Source organism: Alternaria ethzedia, assembly GCF_023757985.1.
Source record: "Alternaria ethzedia strain BMP 0044 chromosome Unknown scaffold_4, whole genome shotgun sequence".
Lineage (NCBI taxonomy): Eukaryota > Fungi > Ascomycota > Dothideomycetes > Pleosporales > Pleosporaceae > Alternaria > Alternaria ethzedia.
Genome location: NW_026056197.1, coordinates 325319 through 348974, shown reverse-complemented (window position 1 = coordinate 348974; position 23656 = coordinate 325319). Strand labels below are relative to the sequence as shown.

At 52.5% G+C, this 23656-nt stretch overlaps 8 protein-coding genes across 8 annotated transcripts; 4 read left to right on the top strand and 4 right to left on the bottom strand.

The window, feature by feature from the left end:
* Positions 1-2817: 2817 nt before the first annotated feature.
* On the top strand, positions 2818-5412 carry J4E87_002242 (uncharacterized protein; the record flags this gene model as incomplete). Its single annotated transcript, XM_049373880.1, has 3 exons — positions 2818-3103; positions 3153-3854; positions 3902-5412. The coding sequence occupies 3 exons, from the start codon at positions 2818-2820 to the stop codon at positions 5410-5412; spliced, it is 2499 nt and encodes an 832-aa protein (XP_049236020.1).
* A 690-nt stretch (positions 5413-6102) lies between these two features.
* J4E87_002241 (uncharacterized protein) lies at positions 6103-7086 on the bottom strand (the record flags this gene model as incomplete). The annotated part of the gene is made up of 1 exon (XM_049373879.1): positions 6103-7086. The coding sequence occupies one exon, from the start codon at positions 7084-7086 to the stop codon at positions 6103-6105; it is 984 nt and encodes a 327-aa protein (XP_049236019.1).
* A 760-nt stretch (positions 7087-7846) lies between these two features.
* On the bottom strand, positions 7847-9290 carry J4E87_002240 (uncharacterized protein; the record flags this gene model as incomplete). Its single annotated transcript, XM_049373878.1, has 3 exons — positions 7847-8014; positions 8073-8844; positions 8917-9290. The coding sequence occupies 3 exons, from the start codon at positions 9288-9290 to the stop codon at positions 7847-7849; spliced, it is 1314 nt and encodes a 437-aa protein (XP_049236018.1).
* Positions 9291-9889: 599 nt separating this feature from the next.
* J4E87_002239 (uncharacterized protein) lies at positions 9890-13086 on the bottom strand (the record flags this gene model as incomplete). The annotated part of the gene is made up of 6 exons (XM_049373877.1): positions 9890-10120; positions 10171-10728; positions 10781-12181; positions 12234-12542; positions 12600-12829; positions 12882-13086. 6 exons carry the CDS (start codon positions 13084-13086, stop codon positions 9890-9892), a joined length of 2934 nt encoding a protein of 977 aa, XP_049236017.1.
* A 1004-nt stretch (positions 13087-14090) lies between these two features.
* Positions 14091-17010, bottom strand: J4E87_002238 (uncharacterized protein; the record flags this gene model as incomplete). The annotated part of the gene is made up of 4 exons (XM_049373876.1): positions 14091-14597; positions 14649-16657; positions 16890-16945; positions 16997-17010. 4 exons carry the CDS (start codon positions 17008-17010, stop codon positions 14091-14093), a joined length of 2586 nt encoding a protein of 861 aa, XP_049236016.1.
* An 807-nt stretch (positions 17011-17817) lies between these two features.
* On the top strand, positions 17818-18533 carry J4E87_002237 (uncharacterized protein; the record flags this gene model as incomplete). The annotated part of the gene is made up of 4 exons (XM_049373875.1): positions 17818-17929; positions 17980-18152; positions 18204-18419; positions 18477-18533. The coding sequence occupies 4 exons, from the start codon at positions 17818-17820 to the stop codon at positions 18531-18533; spliced, it is 558 nt and encodes a 185-aa protein (XP_049236015.1).
* Positions 18534-20699: 2166 nt separating this feature from the next.
* On the top strand, positions 20700-21451 carry J4E87_002236 (uncharacterized protein; the record flags this gene model as incomplete). Its single annotated transcript, XM_049373874.1, has 2 exons — positions 20700-20860; positions 20911-21451. 2 exons carry the CDS (start codon positions 20700-20702, stop codon positions 21449-21451), a joined length of 702 nt encoding a protein of 233 aa, XP_049236014.1.
* Positions 21452-22021: 570 nt separating this feature from the next.
* On the top strand, positions 22022-23322 carry J4E87_002235 (uncharacterized protein; the record flags this gene model as incomplete). The annotated part of the gene is made up of 4 exons (XM_049373873.1): positions 22022-22115; positions 22169-22598; positions 22885-23059; positions 23134-23322. The coding sequence occupies 4 exons, from the start codon at positions 22022-22024 to the stop codon at positions 23320-23322; spliced, it is 888 nt and encodes a 295-aa protein (XP_049236013.1).
* Between the last annotated feature and the right edge of the window lie 334 nt (positions 23323-23656).

Below are 23656 nucleotides of genomic sequence, written 5' to 3'. Positions count from 1 at the left end.
CGCTCAAGTTTACATCAGCTCAAATCGTAACCATGGCCTACGTCAAAACAAAGTCCGAGGCCGCCGCATCTATATGCGAACCAATGTATGCTCTTGAGAACACCCCCATCACCTCGCCGACCCAGACTGACATCAGCAGAACCCTTCGCAACCAACGCGAATCTCCGCTTCTCCGTCTCCCAGCTGAGCTACGTAATCAAATATACATCTACGTACTAGGCGGTCATGAAATCCGTACAGAAAGTCGTCCCCACGGCTATAATATGTCCAGTCATCCTCCCATCCAGCTGTCCTCCCACAACAAAGACGATTGGAATCGACCACACCACTTCCTCGCGCTCACAGCCACTTCGCGACAATTGCGATCCGAGACAACATGGCTACCCTTCAAATTAAACACTTTCCGGGCCCACCACAATCGTGGCTTCAAGCATTTCCTCTGGACTCTGACGTTTCAGCAGCGCGACGCTATTCGTACTATTCGACTGATGAAAGTGAACTATTGTTACTCTCCCCCGCGTACCGAGTCGGCAGCTGCGTTTTTGTTCCAATGTCGGCATTTGCTTAATGGTCTTGAGAAGCTTATCAATGAGCGGACGGATGAGAGTGTTGGGTTACATGATGAGGTGCCGGTGATGGGGTGTCGTTGGTAGAGAATATGGTGGGGGAAGGTGTGCGGATTAGAGATGAGCGTTGGTAGGACGTAGTTGTTTCAGGACGAGATATGGAGTTGAAGACGGTTGTAGTGGGAGTGGTATTTGGCAAATCAATCCTTTGGTTCGTGTAGTATGATGATCTGGATACTTTTGGGTACAGAGTCTAGCTGTTCATGGATACGAGGCTTGTAGATTGAATAACTAAACCGCTTTGCCGCAGGTAGCTTGTAAGCTATACTAATATCAAATCTTTCACTTTTTTAGATATGCTGTGTCGTAGACTCCAGGCTAGTAGAAGATGGACAACCACAACTGTCTAGTGTCTTCATTGCATGAGTGTGGGGAGACCCTGAAAACTCTTAGAAAGATCGCCATGAACTATCTCTTGTGATAGACGTTATGCGCCGTAGTCTCATGTGACAGTGGGTTTCGAGCGGGCACATCTCTCGGCTTACGGCATGACGACATCGGCCTAGATCGGACAGGCGGACTCTCCCGACTCAGTCCTGGGCCTTTTGGGTGGAGGCATCGTGTCGTGAGAAAGTAATTGAGGTGGGCAAGCGGTGGAAACCGAGTACGTAGGACTGAGGGTCAGCCAAGAAGGAAGTCGGAAAGCGTTGACGCCGAACGCGCGAGACTAGCTTGATGTGGTCGGAGCACCTCTTGGAGTAACGCATCCATCTCTTTGAGGTGTGCATCTCAATCAGAGCGGCATAGCTCGCCGCCCACTCATGGAAATCTAGAGCAGAGCTATCGTGAAAACCCATCAACTGTGTTCTGCTGAGTTTTGAGCATGGACAAAAGCGGTATGCACTTCTTGTGTCCAGCCTTCCTAAAAGAACGTACACCCCATATTTAAGTGGCGGCTGCTCGCTTAGTAAGGACCAGTTTTCCCCACGTGCGGGCTGGCATCCTGCAAAGAACCTTAATTGCACCCACAGACATCTTTTTCACGACAAACAGCGCCGGTTCTATCACGGGCTTATCGTGGTAGGCTGAGAGAATTGCCCTGGATTGGATGCAAGTTCCCGTCGAGGATCCAAGTGCCGTCTCAACGTACCCGCACAGCCGGCTTTCCCCAGAGCATGACGTCAGATGCTATTTCGCGACATCACGACTGCGCTCAACCAAGAGCCTCGGAGTTCTGAAAATGCCGCCTCTTACCATTGGAGGATCTTTCGATGCAGAGTTAATTTGTCGCACACACTGTAGGTATGCGTCAGGCTAGCTGCTGTGCTCAGCGTGGTTGCTCAAGACAAACACATGATGTAGCCGCACGTCAGCTGGGAATACAATTACGATTACTCGGAAGGATTTGGTGTGCCAATTGTGCCACACCTCAACCGTTTTCCAAGCTCACTTGGCGGACTCGCACAGCGAAGTCGACATCTTTCCTCCCGAGCACGCAATTCCGGTCTTGGATCTCTATTGGACACTAGTGCGAACCGTCAGCGACCATCACATCCTTCGCGCCCCATCCCTGTCGCCGCACCCGCACACCCTTGCAAGCTCGACCCATCGAGCATCAGATTGTTGCCGGTACCGCGGCGAAAAGCGTCACGGTCGCTAATAATCACTTAGATCTGATCGGCATATCAGGGCATTATGTCACTTGTCAGATCCCTTCACTCGGGCTTTGCTTGGAAATACTTCCTACCCATCTCATCCTCTCTATCATAGCAGTGGCCTTATTGCCTCGACATCCCCCCGACTGCGCATAGAGTACTAGCGTACATCAACACCAATTCCGATCCAGTAACGGAAGCGATCACGCAATTTCTCGTCATATCAAGCAATCCCGAGGCGTCGTAAAGGCTTCGGTCCTTCCCACATCCAGGGCACTCAAGCTTCCCAAGCTACCTTGACTTCGAAGCTCACAGGCCGATCCTGCAGCCCAGCCCGGCACAGCACCACCGTCATTCGTCCCAGAGAGACCGCGTGCGATTCACCCCAAGCCACCAATTGCTTGCGCTGTGCTTGTTCACACCCGCCCGTTCGGTGGACCGCATAGATAAGCTTTCGGACTTCCGTCAGCTCTTGTCGTTGCTTCCAAGGCTTATTCGGTCTTGTCAAACTTAGTACTGGATTTCAGGCACGTGGCATTCCAGTGCTGATCCAGTGCATCTTCGTTCGAGCGCGTTGGAGACCTCTCATCGCAACGATGGCTTCTACAGCCAGTAAAGTCGGCGAAGGCCTAGCAAAGGTGTTCGGTATCGACTTGCACTACCGGAACGAAACTGGCTCGGAACGCATAACCCGAGGCGAAAGCGTCTTCACTATCGACTCAGCAGACACCTATGTTGAGGAAGAACCTACCGCGAAAGAATGGATCAAGGACACTCTTCCCAGTGGTCACGAGCTGAGAGAGTACTGCTCCAGCTTGTTCCCGTTCCTTTCCTGGATAGGCCGATACAACGTACAATGGTTGATCGGAGATCTTGTTGCTGGTACGTCACATCCTAACAGCAATATTTTATAGCTACTAACTTCCGTCAGGTATAACTGTGGGCGCTGTTGTAGTTCCTCAGGGTATGGCCTATGCGAAGCTCGCTGAGCTTCCAGTCGAATTTGGACTGTACTCTTCCTTCATGGGTGTACTCATCTACTGGTTCTTCGCTACCTCTAAGGACATCACCATTGGACCCGTTGCCGTTCTATCGACAGTCACGGGCGGTGTCGTGCTGTCTGCAGAAGAGAAACTTGCTGGCCAAGACATCTCACGAGACATGATCGCGTCCGCCTTGGCCATCATTGCCGGATCAATCGTTCTCTTCTTGGGTCTTGTCCGCATGGGTTGGATTGTGGACCTCATCTCACTGCCTGCTATCTCGGCTTTCATGACCGGCTCTGCCCTCAGTATCGCTGCTGGGCAGTTCCCTGCCATGATGGGTATCACGGGATTCTCGACTAGGGACCCCACGTACAAAGTGGTCATCAACTCGCTGAAGTACCTTGGACGAACCGATCTCAACGCATCATTCGGCCTGACTTGCCTGTTCCTCCTATATGCAATCAGGTTTACCTGCGGTCAGCTAGCAAAGCGCTTCCCCGCCCGCGCCAAGCTGTTTTTCTTCATCAACACTCTGCGAACGGTGTTCGTCATTTTGCTGTATATCCTATTCAGCTACCTGGCAAACCGAGAGCACAGGGCCAACGGAACCAAGCCGATTATCAAAACCCTCGGAACTGTTCCACGAGGTAAGATGCTTCCTGAACTTGGTCAAACTCATTACTTACATTTCTAGGCTTCCAACACGCGCGCGTGCCCAAGATTACGATTCCCATCATCAAGTCCTTCGCGACCGAACTCCCATCGACAGTCATCGTCCTCCTCATCGAGCACATCTCCATTGCCAAGTCTTTCGGACGTGTGAACAACTACGTTATCAACCCATCGCAAGAACTCGTAGCCATTGGTGTCTCCAACTGCCTCGGCCCCTTCCTGGGAGCATACCCCGCGACTGGTTCTTTCTCACGTACTGCCATCAAGTCAAAGGCTGGTGTTCGCACGCCTTTCGCAGGTGTCATTACGGCCGCCGTAGTGCTACTCGCCATCTACGCACTCCCAGCTATGTTTTGGTACATTCCCAACGCAGCGCTATCGGCAGTCATTATCCACGCAGTGCTGGACTTGATTACCCCGCCAAACACTGTATACCAATTCTGGAGGATCTCACCACTTGAAGTCATCATCTTCTTCGTTGGTGTTCTCGTTACCGTCTTCTCCAGCATCGAGAATGGCATCTTTGTCACGGTGTCAGTGTCCGCAGGCATGTTTGCTTTCCGTCTCTTCAAGGCCAAGGGTCGCTTCATGGGTAGGGCCAAGATTCACTCCGTCATTGGTGACCATCTGTTGGACCCAACAGAAGAAGACAAGATGTCGCCACCTGGTGTTCGGCAAAAGCCCTCGGAGGGAGAGCACTCTGTTCGTGAAGTCTTCCTACCCATTGATCACAAAGACGGATCCAACCCAAGCATTCAGCTGGAAGACCCTTACCCAGGTATCTTCATCTACCGATTCAGCGAAGGGTTCAACTACCCCAACGCAAACCACTACCTCGACCAGCTCACCGATATCATCTTTGCGAAGACGCGCCGCACGAACCAAGCAACGTACAACAGACCGGGCGACCGCCCATGGAACGACCCTGGTCCTCGCCGTGGCAAAGATACTCAGATTACCGACGATCGACCCACGCTCAAGGCTATCATCCTCGATTTCTCCTCAGTTAACAATGTCGATCTTACTTCAATCCAGAATTTGATTGACGTAAGGAACCAGCTCGACAAGTACGCAGCCCCAGACACCGTCGACTGGCACTTCTGCAACATCAATAACCGCTGGACCAAGCGCTCGCTCGCTGCCGCCGGCTTCGGCTACTACACTCCTGAGATGCCCGATAGCGGCATCACCCACCGATGGAAACCGATCTTCAGCGTCGCCGAAATCGGCGGCTCCGACTCTGCTGCCGCGGAAGCAGAAGCACGCGAGAACCTCCTCGCACAACGCACATTATCGCAAGTACGAAGTCGCGACATTGAGGCTGCGCATCCCGACTCGGGCGATAGCTCCGAGACGGGTAGCATCACCAAGCAGCTGGAGCACAGCAAGGCGTATGGACATGCCGATGCGCAGGATGCTAGGCATAGGGGCCGGATAGCGGTTGTTCAAGGGCTGAACAGGCCGCTGTTCCATGTGGATGTTACAGCTGCGCTTAACAGTGCGCTGGCTAATGCGCAGAGGAAGAGTCACTAACCAGGGTGTTGCGGCCTTTGCGTTGTGGTAATAAGGACTCGTTTTCTTTCAGTACATACTATGTAGAGATGATATCTATTTGCGCTCGGCTCTTTGCCTTGAGTGTTGCTTTCTCTGTTCAAAGACTCGTCTTACGATCTGCATGTGTGATGACGTAAGCGTGCGATGTCGGTCTTGCTGGTAGCTGACGTGAGATGGTTCGTTAGGCGGCCACTGCTTCCTTTCTAGACTGATCACGATGGCAAAGGTGGGATCTGGTCAGTCATGTTGTCTTTGATGATTGTTTTCATTCTATTTAGTCCATTTTCGTGCTTCTGCTCCTGCTTTCCTACGCGTGGGTATATGTACCGCGTCATGCCCCAAACACAAAACATCAACGCCATGCTATGCTCTGTCCAGAACCATTTTTGCCTCGCCCCCATACAGTGAAAGAAAAGTCGTGCTCCTCGTGATAACAGCCAGATGCTGCCCCCAAGATGTCCGCGCCTGCTTGAAAGTCCCGCTCTCTTTGCGCAGACGTTCATGTTTCCGAAAATGTGCTGCCTGGGTTGTGATGTTGTAAAGGTAGTAGCAACACTGGATCCCTGCTCTTCGTTGTTCCATGCCTGATGTCGTACAGATGACATCAAAGTCTTCTTCCTCTCATGTCCTGCGATATTTCATCTCGATGAGCTCGCAAACGATCAACGTCTAGTTGTACGCTTCAGCTGGTAGAGACTCGCGGCTCTGTGCGAAGAGAGCACCAGCTTGCTCGATATTCCACTGTCCAGCCTCCAAACACTGAATAGCGTAGTCGCGCTTAAGGTTGGTTTCGCGCTGAACGTAGAGAATCATCTCTTCCTTCCTCTGCTGCTCCGGGTCGATGATTGCAGGTGTTGGTGTTGGTGTGGTAGCAGCCGGTATTTGCTGTGCGTTTGCTGCGTTGGTGTTTGCCGGCGCGTCAGGACGGACCTGATTGCCATTCAAGATTTTGAGTTTGGGGAACCACGAGACGATTTCGTCTTGCCAGTTCGGGTTGGGAAACGGGTCGACGATGAGGTGTTCGACGTTTCTGAAGCGACCTTTCCATGGCTTTAAGGCGTCCAGCGTCGCGAAAGCGTTGTTGCTTAGATCCAGGTTTTGGATGTGGCGGAAGTGGTTGCAGAGTTGGTAGACGGCGTGTGTGTTTTGGAGGTTGTTGCCTGCAAGTGTGACGCTGTGGATTGCTGCTTCTTTCGCTTCTTGCGTCTCGAGAATGGCGTCGCAAACAATCATGAGGGCGGGAAAGAACTTCTTCTGTGCGCCTTCCGATGCGAACATGCCGGATTGGAGAATTTCTTGGTCGCCGGCGATAGTTGATAAGTTCAACAGCTTGTTGGTTGCATCGTAGCGTCGTCCCAGGAAGCCTTCCATCAGCGGATATGACGGATTTGACTTGAGTCTTTCAAGGGTTTCTTTGTCGAGCGCCGGCTCTCTTGAGCGGTTGTCTGTGCGATTGTCGTGCTGGAAGTGATTTTGGCCTCCCCTGAATCCTCGTCCCCGTCCTCGTCCCCTGCCTCGTCCACGTGAGGACTCGCCATCGACCATCATCTGATCGTCGTCATGGTTTTGTGGTGTGAATGAGACACTCCAGTTCCCGCGCCCTCGGCCGCGACCACGTCCTCGCCCACCTCTTGGTTGATCGTTCATGTTCATTGGAGTATGTTGGTTGTGTGTTAGAAGTGGAAGAGATCAATCAAGCAAGACTGAGCAGATGGGATTGTCTATAAAGTCGGAAGGTCTGTGCGCCGCCAAGCCACAGTTTTCCAGTTCGTCCAATTGTCATTGGCCAAAACCCATGGAACCTTCGACGTCGACCAAGTTCACTGCTATTGTGCTCTTGCTCACCTATTGTTTCATGCTCTTTAGTCATGTCTGCTTATTGAAAATTGTGCTCTAAGTGCAAACAATACGGTTCTCTCGTGCTGACTCCTCGGGTTGCAATCCCGAGGTCAGGCAGCAAGGCAGTCACTTTGATGACAGCCCAAGGAAATCGATCCCGTCAGCCAGCAAAGCCATCCGCGAAGCTCTCTCCTGCCGTCCCGGAGTATGAGCTCAGGACCTTTGAGGCTCTAGTTGCACAATGCTCTCTATAGCTACCAAAAGATCAAGTTTTTGAAACCCAGAAATGTGAGCATAATTGAACACAGGAAAGCAATAATGTCATCTGGTAGTCGACTGAGAACGACAGTAAAGTAAGTGTGCGTTTCATAGATTTCCGATCTAAATGATACAAGCCTTGTTCAGAGGAAAATCTCTAAGTCCTGATACCTCTCCATACCTCCCACCACCTACACCACTCTCCCAGACTTGTAATAAATCTAGTCTTTCCGTTGATGTCCCGTGACGCCAAAAACTCCACACATGAACGCGCGTAAATGCAACAATGAGACGACCTTCAGGCAATAATCGTCATCTAGTTTGAGTGGATCTTCTTGATCCTGTTGACACCCTCGTACAACGCGCGGTCCACAGCCGCAGCGACAGTAAGAGTACCACCGATCACGGCGCAGAGACCAACGAGGAAGCCAGAGAAGGACTTTTCACGGGCTTCGCGGTTGATGACCTTCATGGGTGAGATGTCCTATTGCAATCATTAGTAACCATATCAAGCAATACGAAGTTGGTACTTGGGAACTTACATAAGAGAAGAAGACACCGGGGATACCACCCCGAGCGTGAATCCTCTCCTTGTGACCCTCCTTCTCATCAGAACCACCCTGCAGACTCCTATGATGGCTGGTCACAGAGTACTGGTGCGTCTCAATGCTGCCCTTGTATGAAGCGTCAATGGTCGCGCCAAGGAGCTCATCATGTTTTGCGGAACGAGGAAGCTGATTCTCCCAGCCGAGTGGCAAGTAAGCGGTCGACACGACCTTGATGAAGTACATGAAGTTGTAGGCCTTTTCGTCGGTATGCTGCTCGGTGTTGTCAAGAGGGTTGATGTGGTGGTTTGACCATCCACCGGCGCCAGAGCCTGCGTGCTTCCTCTGCATGTCCTGGACAACGACATCGCTAAGCTGGGGGCCGAAGCGAAGCTGGTGAACCTTGTGGGTGAAGGTATGCGCGTACTCGTCTTTGAAGTAGTTCTCGAGATCGTGAACGTGCAGGTTGCCGTTCGAGAACGATTTTCCAGGAGCGATGTGGAAGTTACCGACAACCTTGTTGACGCGGATGCTGCCCTCAAGACGACATCCTTCCTGACGTTGCTGGTCGAGATGTTCGGCGTAGTGTTCCCGCTCGCATTGTTCGACTCCCTCTCCACGACCGAAAGACCAAGAGATCGAGGCGTATGCGTCGCGGACTTCGTCGCAGGTATTGCAGCAGCCGGGCTTGATTGCGTTGGTGGGGGCAGGTGCGCCGTAACATTCGCCGCAGTAGTCGGGAGCAAGATGTGACGCTTCGTCCGCGTGCCTGAAACCGTCGTTAGCACTCTGTTGCTTCCCGTATGCGCCTGCGCCCAACAGCGACTCCATGGAGACTTACAGATCCAAAGCCTTGATATCAATAACCGTGCTGCCCTCCTTCTCAGGGCTCAATCGCACCTTGTTGATGCCATGCGTGACACCCATCTGCAACTCTCCAGAAACATCCATGACATCGAGCGTGAGCAGCTCGCATGGTACCCGTGGGAACGTTACGTTCAGGGCAATTTCCATGCGTTCGCCTCTGCCCTTATCAACCACCAATTCCGGTCGCACAGTCACTCTCCTGTAGTCGGCCCACTCGCCCCACGTTAACCAGAAGATAACCAACAAGCTGACTATGGTGACGATTCCACCAGATGTAGTGCGCACGCGCGCATCTTCGACCGTCTTGGTGAAGGCGTCGAGCCTCGTGAATCGCGATTTGGCGGGCATAACGGCGGGTTACCGCTGCAGGGTAGGTGTGATTGCAGGAAGTTGTGTGAAGCCCTACAGTAGAAGGCAATTGGGGTCGAGACCAGTGGGGTTGAGGGTGCAGCCGAACGTTGTCTCGAGACGTGGTCGTAGCTCGCGTCTTGAACAAGGACCGAGTTGACTTGAACTGCAAACGCAATTGGCGCTGCTTCTTGAAAGAGGTGAAAGTGAAGGAATGAATATCAGCACTGTCCGTGCAAAAGCCGCAGTATCATCGTCCAGAGAAGAGAACTGGCAAGCAAGTCAACGCGTGGACGCGGCAACGTTTCGGCTGAACTAAAGGACAGCTATGCGACTGAACACTAGCTCCGAGCGCCGCACCACGCTAGCGTGCTTCGGGTAGGTGCGCATACCGAGCACGTGGAGCTGCAGCCCTGGAGTGGTTCACCAATACCAGGAACCGTTTAGTTAAAGGGGGAATTGAGAGTTGCAGTCAAGTTGTACACAGAATTGAAGTAATTTCATTAGGTCTTAGAGGCATGCAGGATGCTCCATCATACCGCTATTCAAAGGTGAACCAGATTGGCGTTGTGCCATCTGAGGGGCATATTATAAATAGCCTACGAAGCGAGAACGTTTCTAAGCATGCTGTTGAAACCATCACTGAGCTTGTATAGCTCCACGATAGGTGGCTTTTTCGGTTCGCCTGCCTTTCTCCGAAGCTTCTCAGCAGCGCGCGCTCGGCTCTTGCGCTCAGCCTCAATCGGGTCTGCGATATCTGTATCGTCCATGTCTTCCGAGTCGGTGGAGTCGCTACCATCATCATCGAGTTCAAGATCCTGGAGGTCCATCTGTATCTCGTTAGTGTATGGCCAATATGTTGTCAGAGAGGAAAACGAACCGCGTTCAGCCCAAAGTCGCTCGACTTGAAGCCGGCGATACCACCCATAAGCGGATCAGGGTCATCACCACCGCTCGCCATCTTTTGCCTTGTCTTGTCCGAATGCCACTTCTTCCTCGCCATTTGCCACTTGATCAGACTGTTGATCTCACGAATGGCCTTGTTCTTGTCGATCATATTTGAATCGATTCCACCCTGGAAGAGCGCATTCATATCAAGCTTACCGCCACTTCCAGGGCCGTGACGCAGGAAGTCCAAGATACCCTCTAGCCATCCCATGAGCTGGTCGAAGAGACCGTTGTCATGCTTGTGCACCTCGTGAACGAACTTGTAGAAGTTATCCTCGTGGCGGGCGCACAGATCTATGAAGGCCTGCACGGTTTGATTGGGGTCTGCAGAAATTTCTTGTCGTTGACAAGCTTCGATGGTTTTGATGGTGTCATCGGCGAACATGGCGAAGTCGGTAATACTGTTGTAAACGTTTGCGGATTTGTATACACGGACAAGAGGTTCGTAGAAGATGGTGAACAAATCCCGGAAGAGCTGCAGCGTGGTCGGCTAGAAGTACGTCAGTCATTCATCTCTGGAATCGCCTTTCCGTCAAACTTACTTCTTCGATGATCTGGAGCATCATGAGCTTATCCCTCTGTCTGAGACACAGCTTCAAGTATTGCTTGAGGTGCGCGAAAAGCTCAGCGCCAGATCGCATCTCCTTCTCGACCTGACCGGTCGCGTTAGTAGCTGTGCTGACGGTGCTGCGGGTGCTAGCTCTTCTGCTGAGGCGGCTCGATCTCACATTTTCGACCGCGTTGTTCCATGCAACGTAGGCATTGAAAACCTTCTCCACTTGTTGCGAAGACAATTCTGGTTGGAAGAACTCGGAGCGCAGTATGGTCACGACGACATCGACGTTGTCGCGCGCAGCTTCTTGTCGAATCGCTTCCTTGACACCTTCATCCGCTTGTACGTATGCTTTGATCTTGTCGCAAAGAACATCATCCTTGATCCTCGTGGAACCAAGTGTGTCGATCGTCTTCTGTACAGAGTTGACACCGTCGTTGATGGCCATACCAAATATACGCTGAAGTAATGAACGAGCGCCGAACGGCTGTGCAAGGAACAGATCCAGAACCCCACTCATGACGGCTGCAGGGTTGGCTATCCTAATGACGTTCTTGAGGACACCGTAAGGAACGAGAGAATGTATGCGTTTCGCCTGTGCAAACAGCTCGGGGGAATTGTCCTCGGCTAGGAACAAATGGTAGATGGTAGCAGCCACTTCTATCCGTAACCACTCTGCGAACTTTTGGTACTCTGGCTTCAGGTCTCGGATGGTGTTCTTGACTCTGACCTCTTGGAACAGGTGTGAGAGTCCATTGCTCTCTACAATTTCTCTCCTGAACTTCTCCATGTGGATGTCAAGCTCCGCTGCTCGCTTCCGCGCGACTTCGTAGAACTGCTTTTGTTCCTCGATGCGCTTCTTGTCCATCTCTTCTCGCCTCTGGATGTCTTCCATTTCTTCCTCATTGACCTCAATGGGATCGTGTGTCAGGAATTCAGCCATGGCACTTGACTGGGCGATTCGCTCGTTGTGTAGGAATGATCGGAGGAATGCGCGAAGAGAAACACGTTGTTCTTCCCTGTACAGCTTACGAGGAGCTTTGTACGCTGAAAAGTCCGCTGAGGCTCTCGGCGAACGTCTTCCTAGTGATGTCTGTGAGGCGTTCTTCTTATGTCCGCCCCAGAGATAGCTACGCAAACCACCGCCACTGCTCTCAACAGGTTCAGGAGGGGGAGGTCCTTGGGTAGATCCTGACGAGATAGAGCTAACATCGTCGTCATCAGCACTTGATTGTAGGAGGCCATCTTTCGCATTCTTTCGAGGTAATGGAGCGAGCACTTTTCCGGGAAGTTCGAGACGTATGCGTTTGTGCAATTGAACGAAGTCTGCGTATCGGCGGCCAATGTAGAAGTCCTTGTCTCCGTCGTGCTTTACACGAATGAGGTACTCCTGCAAACGCATAATTAGGTTCTGTCTTCTTCCAACGTGTATACATACTTACCGCATGTGTGTGGTAGCGGAGATGTCTCTTCACCGATGTTGTTCTGACGCCTGCGACATTGACGTCCCAACCATTGATAGCGTGTCCGCTCGGCTCATTCATCGTAAGACCCTTTTCATCTGCCTGTCGGTCCACAATCTCCATCTCGGCAAAGCGTATTCTTTCTTCGTAGCCTGAGGCGGTGGGGATGCCAGAGACCATCATCAGCTCGACCAGCTTCTCGGCCTTGAGCGCTAGCTTTCTCCTCTTCGTTTCTTCCAGGCGGTCTTCTGAAGATGAGATATCCTTGCTCGCGAATGACTCCAGGAACTAGAACGGCACCTTTGTCAGTTCCTTCTCTACCCAGTATGACCTCATACAACGTACGACTTGTAGCTTGTCCTGCCAGAACTCCTTCTCTTTGGCCTTGTCCAGGAAGGGAAAGTTCCGAACATGATTGACGAATATGTAGCGGAGGAGGGGCAGCTCTGAGTCTTCCGGCGCAACTTCGCCGGCATCTGAGCGAAAGGGTGCGCCAAAGCGTCGCAGCGCTGTAGGAGAGGAGAGTTCGGCGATTTCGTACTTTGTTTGCTGGGAGATGAGTTCGCGCTTGAGGTCTGCGCCTTCGTTAGCTTCGCCACGGGCTATGGATGATGTTGTACGGCTTACAGTGCTCTTGTTTGCCTGTCAATATGGACCCCTCTGGCGGCACCGACATGGTCGAGAACTTCGAGTAGGATGTATCATTACGCTGGGGCACCGCCGGCCGCGCGGGCTCGCCAAAGTTCTGTACTGAGGGCTGAGGATTCATCGTGGTGGGCTCTGTGGCACCGTTGAGCTGGATGGCAGGCGGGGTGTCGAGGTTGGCGGGCATAGTTGGATTAATAGCAACGTTAACGCGCGGGCTAGGGAGCCGCGATCCGAAAGAAGAAGATAAGGTGTAGAAGGAGAAGGAATAGCGAAAAGCAGACTTTGGGGTCCCTGCAGATGACCGTCGACGCGTGTTGTATGACGCCTGACTAGCACGACGGAGTACCTGTGGCTGCAACTGAGGCTGGTGCACTGCGGAGATGCGGGCACGGCACCAAGGACAAGAGATACGATGGGTCTGCACCGCCCGTTCTTGCTCAAAGTGGATCAATTCAATGCTTGTCGGCACTGAAGCAGAGTCGGGCGCGTAAAGGATTGTGGCTGAGTGACGCAACCCGATGCCTTAGCTCATCTGACGTATGGAGCGCAGAGGCCCACGAGGCCAAACGAAGGAAAGAACGGCATCCTATGTCTTGGCCGTGTTCGCCCTTTGTTCCCCATCTCGTCTGCACAATACGCGTCGCGTATCCTGGGAATGAATACGAGGCGTTCTGGTCAAATTGACAAGAGTACCCCTCCTCGGAACGGTGCCTAAGACTCGGAAGTACCTGAAATCGGACCGCATTCGGCTCGCTTCTGCTCTCGAAGATCGCACTCGCACATCGCCAGGCCATGCATGGCTGACTGACTCCCCTTGGCGCAGCCTGTCACTCATATCTAGCAAGGAAATATGACATCGAACACGTTCTGGCCACGGGCCAAGATATTTGATTGACTAACTAGTACAACATCACGCCGGGTACTATCGTGTGCGAACATTAAGGTTTTCAGTTACAATTTGACTAAGGTTGATATCTACTCAATTGTACTCGTACAAGCCCGATGGGTAAATAAATCAAAATGCCAGTCTATGGCGATAATTAGCCCAGGACGCCGGCCTGTTCTGTTCCCAAAATGCTGCCAAGACCTTTCATGGCATTTCGGCAGAAGAATTCAAGTTACCCACGCTAACGCCAGCCCACTTCACATCTTACATGATAACCACCAATGCACTCGGAGGTCCAAGGCTCAGTAGTTGAGCTCGCCACTGCCACCACCGCCAACCGCATCCAAGTCTTCGTAGCTCTTGATTGATCGGCCTTGCACAGACTGTACAGGTCCAGGCCCGCCCTCACCGTATCGCTGAGGACCTTGACGGCTACCACGAGGTGGAGGGGTCAATCGGCCGCCGTTAACAGCGGGACGAGCACGGCCGTCACGAGGTTGACGATCGTAAGGTCCGGTACGGTTGTTGAAGCGATGGCCGCCTCGTCGCATAGGTCCGGCACGGTCATCGTGGGCAGCATTGGGGTCCCAGTTACCGCCCATAGCAGGATTGAACAAAGCGCCCAAATGCACGCCGTTCTGCATACCGTTGTTCGCCATTGCCATGTTCATATTGGCCAAGTTGAATCCCCGCGGCGTTCCAGTGGCCTGGACATGATTGCCCATCGGGAAGTGGCCATTACTGTTGGCATCACTACGGGATGGAGCAATATGCGCAGGGTCGACAACATAGCTGTTGACCAGTCGCAGCTGTTTCGCATTAGCAAATGTATCCTTACAAACATTCCTGTGAACACTTACGTCCTTGTGTAATTTCTCAAGCCATTCAGGATGACGCTTTTCAGTATGCTTTCGCCAGAAATGCTGGCCTTTGAACAACTTTGTGCATTCCGGAACCTTGCAACGCCACTTGGATTCATCCTCCTGCTTGACATAACGCGAGAGTTCATCCTCGATAGCTTCGTCGAGAGGCTTGCCGCCGAGCTTGCGGATATCAACATTCTCCGGCTCAAGTAGCTGTAGCAGCTTTTCCTCATACGTCTTCACCCAGTTGAATGCTCGTTGAAGTTGTTGTTGGTTCTTGGTACTCAACCGCATCGGCTTCTTCTCTTGCACAGGACTACCGCCCTCGCCATTCTCTGCGTCACCTGAAGACTCTTGCTTCCTGTAAGGAAAGAGGTCTCCAGTAGCCGTAGCTCTCGCGGTAGCCTTGGCCGCAGTTGTAAGACTAGCGCGCGGTCGGCGAAGATGTCCTCCCGCGCACTTGCGAATCAACTCGTGGACAGAGTCGCTCTCAAAGACGCAGAAGAAGCAGAAGTTGTAGACACGTCGGAGATACTCGATGAGGAGATCAAGCTTCTTCTTCTTGGCCAGCAGCTCTTCATCATCCACTTCATCATCGAAAGCACCCTCGTCGTCTTCCATGGTTTCATCTTCACCCTCCTCCAGGTCTTCTGGATCCCGCGCTTTCTTGGTCGGCACCGGGGCATTGGCTGGGGGCTGAAGCCAGCCTTTCGAGCGCAGAGCCTCGACACGTTCTTCGATCTTACTGACACCGTCGACGTTTGAGAATTCTTCTTCGTGTTGCGCCTTGAGGTCGGAGTCGAGCTTCCTCACGAGTCGTTCAGCAAGCTCTAGATCACGTTCGATTCTCTCAGGCGCAGAGAAGAGGTCCCAAAGTGCCTTCTTGCGAGGAGCGGCAGGAGGTTCATGAATGCCGACGTGGCAGGTGAAATTGCCACGCTCTTCATCGATCACGGTCTTGCCGTTGAGAGCTTCGAGAGCCTTGTGAGCGGTAGACTGTGGGCCTTGGGCAGCTTCAGGCTTATCCTCAACAGCCCCTTCTTCGGCATCGTCATCGCGTCCATCACCACGGTCGTCGATGACCATTGGCTGCTCGTCGCTTGGATTGAGAATGACCCAACCGATGCGGTGGCACTTCTTAAGTGGGTTGGGGTCGCTCATACTGAGCCACTTGAAGCCGCCGGGGCCTTCTCCTAAATGCTCCTTGCAGAACTCCTCGACCTTTTCGCGGTTGACCGTGGGCGCAATAGTCTTGATGAGTAGCGTAGGCTGAAACGCGGTCTCATCGCGGATCTCGCCGCCTTTGCAAGGCAACAAATCGCCCACGCCAAGCACCTCGTTGGCAGCCGTTGTCTCGCCCTCTTCCTTTTCCACGATCCCTCCAGCACCGTTCGAATCGTTTTTGTAGATACCTTCCAGCGTGAACTCGTCGAAGTAACCCTCATCTATTTGTCTCTCCCACTCCTCGTAGATGCCGTGGCGATATTGACGGAGCTTCTCCTTGAAGGCCAAGTCATAGTCTGGGTCGTAGCGCTCCTTGAACCACTCTTCGTTCTTATGCTTGTCTACAAACGTCTTCGCCATCTGGACTTGTAGCTTCTCCTTGTACTCGTCATACGCGGCCTGGATCTGTTCGCGCTCCTTGCCCCGTTCCTCTCGAGCTTCGCGCTCGCCTTTGAGACCAGGTTTGCGTCCGCCATTCTTTGCGCGCTCCTTCTCCTCCTTCATGAGCTGCTCCACACGCCACCACTCTGCGAAGTAGTTGAACCCGACCTGGTATTCGAGGTGCATAGGGTTCGGGACCGGGTTTGTGGTGAAGGTCGGCGCGAAGTTGTCCTGACCAGGCACGTACCGATCGATGCCTGCCTGCACGGGCGGAGGCGAGGAGCGTCGTCGGTTGCCATCTCGGCGGGGGCCGTCGTAGTCGCGCGCGCGATCAGGTTGGTAGCGGTCGATGTTCTGGGGCGAGCGCGATCGTCGCCTGCCTGCCCTACGGTCTCCGGAGCCTTTGTGACGCATGTTAGCTCAGTCTGATGTTTCAGAAGCGATACAAGATGAGGTTTAGAAACGATGCCGGTCATGTCCAGGAGTCATACAGTAACGCCAAAGTACGCGCAATCGGTCTGTGCTAACAGCGCTTGGCGAGAGAGGCCCGGAGCAAACACGCGGAATAGTTTCGCGTGATGGTGACGGTGAAAAGGAAAGTCTGTCACGTCTCAAAAAGGGTATCTGGCTTACCTGGTGAACGGCGTCTGTACGAATCCGCGGGCGGCCTGGAGTCCTCACGCGTTGCACTGCGAGCCGTTAGCATCGTACTTTGCGCACCGTCTTCTGCACCAACATACGTGTACGAGTCCATCGCTGCGGTATGCACGCGTGATAAGATGGTGAATGGTTATGAATATGTGGCGCGAAATCGAGACAGGCAGTCGTGTTTAGGCAGCTCGGAGTGAGTGTAGTGCAGCGAGCCTGGGGGCAGCGCGCGTAGTCTTCGGTTGCTTTGACGCGCAATCTCGCCGGGAGTATGCGCTGGGTGGGAGTGGATGCTCGACAGGCAATCGGCGCGGGTAGCTGTTTGCCATGATGGCTCGGTCAGAGAGGAACAAGTCAGGGACAAGGTGACGGAGAAGGAATGCGATTAGTAACGAGGAAGAAGAGGCGGGTAAGAAGTGACAAGAAGCCGACACGCCTGGTGCGATTGAGAGCACACGGGCAGCGTCGCAGGAAGATAAGGTCAGAGAGGCAGCTGGAGGGAGGCTGGGCGCAGGGCCACGGGGACGAAGCTGTCCGAGCTATCGAGACAGCTGTACAAGAGGAAGAAGGGGTACGAACAATGGGACAGCTGAAGGACGAGAAGGTGCACTCACGATGTGCTAAAGTGACTCCCGGGCAGAACGATGCCGGTGGAGAGGGCGATGGCAGAGAGAAGGGTGAGGTACGTCGCGGAGGGCTGGAGAGACCCGAACGACGGCTGAGACGGGGCTAGCGTTCCACGCGGAAAGTGGACCCGGCCTTCCACGCGTTGGCCGAGGCTGTGATTGGCGCTCCGAAAATATCACGAGATGCGGAGTGCAGGTACACGACGCTTCTTTCTTTGGCGACTTCTGCTATTGCGTATGTGACATTGATCGACAGTTACACACGAATCTCATCACTAAACGCCATCATGACGAGCTACATCCCCTCCCTCACGCTTCCCAGCTTTGCTTTCGAGAACCCTGCAGTGGCTATCCTGCTACCTGTTCTGTGTGGAACAGCCACAGGATTTGCCATCAGCCGTAAGTCGGTGGTAGATTCGTGCCGGAATGGTTTTCTGATTCCAAAACAGCAAGTGTGTCTCAAACAGCATACCGAACGCTGAAGCAACCTCCACTACATCCTCCTGGTTATGTATTCGGACCAGTCTGGACAGCACTCTATGCCACCATGGGCTACACAGCCTATCGCGCGTACACTATTGGAGCGACGTCTGCTAACCCCAATACTGTTGCTCTGGCGAAGGTATGAGAATGCTATGCGCGATCTGCTAATATCCGAGCTAACCCGGTGCAGCACGGAGCCACTCTTTACACTATCCAGCTCGCCTTGAATCTCATATGGACTCCTCTCTACTTTGGTCTCGGTCGTCCCATTCCTGCTTCAGTTGACATTCTCGCTCTCGGTGGAACTCTTGCCTACCTTATCAATGTCTGGGGACAAGTGGACCCAGTTTGCGGATGGCTGCTCGCACCCTACCTTGGTTGGGTCAGCTTCGCAACATACCTCTGCGTAAGTACCATCACCATTCGACGTTCGTGAATTGCCAAAGGCTGATGCTGCAAACAGATTGGATCAGGTTACCTGAACAACTGGGACTTCAGGGCCATCTCGAAGAAAGATTAAGATATTCGTCGGTATCGACTAAGTCTCCAGAAAAGGTTGTATCTCCACATCACTTGACAGTGTAACATAGATCCTCTTACGGGAGCTAAGTATACACATGTACTATCATATTGTCCAATAAATGTACATTACAATTCCTGGAGATACTGGTGCCCTCCCCCCTCCTTGACACTAACGTAACAAACTATTGTCATGATATTTGGCAAAGACGTTTCATCGAGTCCGAGGCCTCTCGGTTTCATTAATCATGGTTTAGCCACTGCATATTTACTTTGCAAATAATACAAAGTCTGCGCGGACTTAGCAAGCTTGCTATAGAGTGAGCCGGTGGAAGTGGTGGAGCACACAGAACTGGTCTGTAACGGAGGAAGAGACACAGAAGATATGAGCGAAAGATCTTGAGCATGCGAAACAGACATCTGACAGGAAAGTGGTTGTACAGGATTTAAGCGCTACACCAAGTCGTGACGTTTTACTCATACGTTCCGGGTTGCGGAGGCCTATAGGTCTGTGCACTTTTTCTGATTCATTCTCCATTATCGCCTCATATTACGACTGCCTGGTCCGTACCCTCTGGTTCTGGTATTTAGATTCCCAATGTCGCTCAATCCAGAGCCCTTCCACAGTCTCGACTACTCAGCTTCAATCTTCTAACACAATGTTACAAATCCAGTCAAGGCAACAATCACTCGAACAAACGGAGCACAGCGACGATAGCACAGGGATCGCCACTGCACTCGCTGCTCTGTAGGTCAAATCTCTTCTGATACACACTTCAGCTAACATGTTTAAATAGCAGTCTCCAGAATCAAGAGCAATGCGTCCTTCTCCGCCTTCCCCCAGAGCTTCGAAACGCAGTCTATCGGTACGTCTTTCAAGAAGACGACATAGAGATTTGCGCCCCAATTGGCGAGAATACCAGCAATGATGGTCACACACATTATCCTAGACAGAACCTACAGCTACTTGGGACTTGCCGTCAAATCTATACCGAGGCCAGGCTACTTCCTTTCGCCTCGAATACATTCAAGGGTGGTCATTGGGCACTGCGAAGCATTACAAAGCTTCTCAGTTGGGATCAAGCCGATGCCATATCAACTATCGATATTGTGGTCGATGACTATCACTTCAGTTACACCATGGATGTATCGGAACCGGGACACTCATTCGAGAATTTATACGCGCCCGTCCGTTTGGTTTTACATGATACTTTGTTATCGACGTTAGAGAGGCTTGCAAGGCTACCGGAGCTGAAACAAATTCTTCTCTCTCCCTCGCAATACGAGGACAACCCCTGGAAGCAGATCTGGAAATTCGGTTGGGCGGAGGATTGCAGACTGTTGGTAGTAGACGCATTGCGACAGCAGAGAACTCGCCGCAAAGAGATAGAAACTCGTTTGCTGGTTGAACAGTAACAATTTTGGATTTGGGTATCGATGTTGTGGCATCGACACAGCTGATAGGCCGAGATAAGGGACTGGGCCGTTTGTACTGTGATTTCATGTCGCCTCACCGCCCCTACCGGTAGTTTCGGACTCACACTCTGGTCGTATGTAATTTCCATGGTCTTTCAAACTTGTTCAATCCTACCTTAAATGTTTTTGAGCCTCCATTGCGTAAGGATAAGATGGGACTATGCAGCAACTCAGTCACTGCAGCTAAGGATGCCGATGACATCGGAATGAGATCGTGTCAACCTCATTCCCAAATGAGATGCTACGTGTGAAGCCGAGATAGGTGCTTGCTACTGAGAGCTCGCATCTAAGGCCTCTGGGGAGCTGTGTTACAGCCAGTGAGGAGTCGCTTCTGGTGTGTTTCTCCGAGCAAGTGGAATCCATGTACTCGACTGCAGTACACGAATAGTGTGGACGATCATGTTAGAACTCGATAAAAGCTTTTCTGGACCATGGAGAAGCGTTTTTCATTCGTGATCTCTTGTGGTGACGCTGTTGAGAGTGAATTGAACCGTCCAGATCGTAAGCGTGGCAGCAACCAAATACATGTCCATTGGCACCGACACATCTGAATAACTCATGCATAGTCACCGACACGTTCCGTCACGCATGCTCGTTCCGCGAGCACGTCATCTAAATCTCACTTTTTTGCAATGGCTCGCGCCTTCCCTCCACACCGTGCTCCTTGTTTACCGCCCCACTTTCCTCGCACATGCTCAAAAGTGATTACGCAGCCTTCTTGATCTTACTATCAGTACTCAACTCCCAGGGCTCTGTATCCGCCATGTACTCGCCCGCCGAGGCTATGTCTGTTCCCGAACGTGTACGCTACTACGATCGCAGTGTTGTGCTCATGGATCGCCTCGCAGCAATGTGAGTACTGGATCTTGCATTCGTTGTACTGCTAGCTAACGAAGACACAGCTCACAGCGCAACCACCGAAAGTCACCCCTCCTTCGTCTGCCAGCAGAGCTCCGCAACAAAATCTACAAATACGCTTTCCTCTCCCATCCAGTCCGCCCAACCCGTGAGCACAGAGAGTGGCCACACTGGGCATATCCAAGATCACAATTGAACCTACTGGAGACTTGCCGCCAGATCTACTTCGAAGCCAACCTCTTCCCGTTCGCCCTCAACGTTTTCGTCGGCTACGCAGAGCATGTCATCGAGCTGTTGTTGACGACTTTCACTCCTTCCCAAACCGACATTATATCCGATGTACGGCTATATGTTGACGCCTTCGGAGTGTACAGGGATGGTAAGATTCCAGAGGCCGGACTCAAGGCATGGTTCATTGAGGAACTAGGGGACCTGTGTCAGCTTATCAGTCTGAAGGACGTGACACTGATCTGGTTTGGTAGCGACATTGAAGTTGTCAAGGAGCACTTGAATGCGACAGTGTTGGACGTCTTCAAGGAGGCGGGTCGAGGAGATATCAAGGTCGCGGTCCGGTACTTCGATTGAGGTGTCGTGTGTCTGAGTGCTTGTCATATTTAGCTTCTACTGTGTTACTTGTCGGAAATGAAACTCTTGTCATCCATTAATGTTGATAAGCCTCACAAAGGAGGTACATTGCCACAAACTGTACCAGCGAGATCGCACTCTGAAGGTGGGCGCAATGCTTGACACTATCGTAGAGCAATTGGGTCTTATGCCTTCTGGGTGTGGTCTAGCTGGACGGTGGAGAACATGATCTTTGAACATTCCGCTGTGACTGCATTACTTCAAAGGGCTGCTCCTTCGGGTGTAAGATGTTCAACTAAAACTAAGCGTACGAACACCGAAAGATTGTGGCGTCAGTTCCCTCCAGGGCTGGCTCGTGCGGGCGCAAACATGCGGCACGTGACCCGGACCCTGCCAAGAGCTGCTGCAGCCTAACCGCTTGTATTATTCTTTGTTGCCCCACGCTCTGCTTTGGCAAAACCTCACCAACAACCGCCCGCCGAACGCCGAACCTCAAATCTCGCTGCAGTGGAAGGGGTGCGCATTACTAACAAGTGAAAGTGACAGATTTCCTGACCCGCCAGTGCTAACATGGCGCCGCTCGGTCCGCCTCCGTACACGGCCGAACAGCTCCAAGCGATAACCTCACATCAGGAACGTATTCGCGCCCAGGCAGAGCTCACCAGTATGTGAAAGCCGAGTCGCAAGGTCAGAAAGATACTTACGATCTAATTCTAGGCTACATTACGCGCGCCAGGAGAGAGAGGCAAGAGAGGGAAGAGCGCGAGAGGCTTCAGTCGAACGCTTATTCTGGCTCTGGTTACCGCACCACCTCCGGCAGCTTCAACCATTACACTCCTCCCTCCATTCCTTCCTACGCCCCCGTTCATAACCCCGTCTTCAATCCCGTCTACACCCCCGTCTCTGATACTTCCTACAACCCTCCGTACAACAAGTTCAACCAGCGCGGTGGCTATGGTAGAGGCAGAGGCCGTGGCGCCGTAGGCAGAGGCAGAGGCTACACACCCTACCACCCCTACGCGCGTCCTCCCAATGCACCTACGTACACTGGATTCGCTACTGATTCCAATGGCACAAGTATTGTCACCCAACCACGCGAGGCCAAAGAGAACGAGGATCCAGCGCAGGCACCGGCGGCCAGCACCAGGTCCTCATCCAGAGATCACCAGCCGACCGAACCATCAAGACTTTGTGCCAACTTCACACATACAGGTATTTCGACGAAACGACATTTCGGGACCTTTCCTCACCCATTGTTCGCCTCTAACTTTCGTCTAGGTCGGTGTTCCATCCCGGGTTGTCCTTTTGGTCATGATCCGGACACACAAACCGTATGCAAGTCGTTTCTCTTCAAAGGTGTTTGCTCCGACAGCAACTGTCAGCTGTCCCATACTGCATCGTCGCACAACACGCCTACGTGCCAGCATTTCCAGGCAGGCCGATGCACCAAAGAAGACTGCCGCTTTGCTCATGTTCGTGTCAATCCATCTGCACCGAACTGCGAAGCTTTTGGACGCTTGGGTTACTGCCAGAAAGGAGATGCCTGTGCCGAGTTGCATGCATATGAGTGTCCCACCTTCGCCAACACGGGAGAGTGTTCCTACACCGGTAAATTTCACTATCCACACGTTCGTCTTGCCTCTCGCATGAGGAAGACCACCCGTCTGTCTTCTCCAGTTCAGTCCCCGCCTAATTCCCCCGTCCGTTCTCGTTCATCACACACCCCTGCTACTTCGGACGCCCCAGAGGATGATATGGATACTGCCGAGGATGCTCATGAGTGGATGATGCCGAAGACTGGAACTTCTCCGAAGCCACAGCAGTTCACACAGCAGGCGGACTTCGTTGCCTTTGAGAACGACGACGAGTAGCATTGCCCACTCACTGGATCCGTGATATCCGGACATAGTATGTGCCCCTCTGCTCAGCTTCCATTACAGTCCTTCCTAATTTGAGGTTTCCAAAGTTTCCAACCTGTGGGTTTCCGACCTGGTAGGTAATCTCTGGAACGCATTCAGCTTGTCTTGACTTTTGAAGGTCCAGAGCTATTCATGGCGTCCAGGGTTCTTTCGATGATACCCCCTCTTACGATTTCCTACCTCTCTTGTCTTTTCCTTGTTTCTAATCGAGCGAAATCTCTCGCTCCTGCTGCAAGCGTATCATATGACCCGATGCGACGTTGTACGCTTGGCGGGTTTTGCCCAG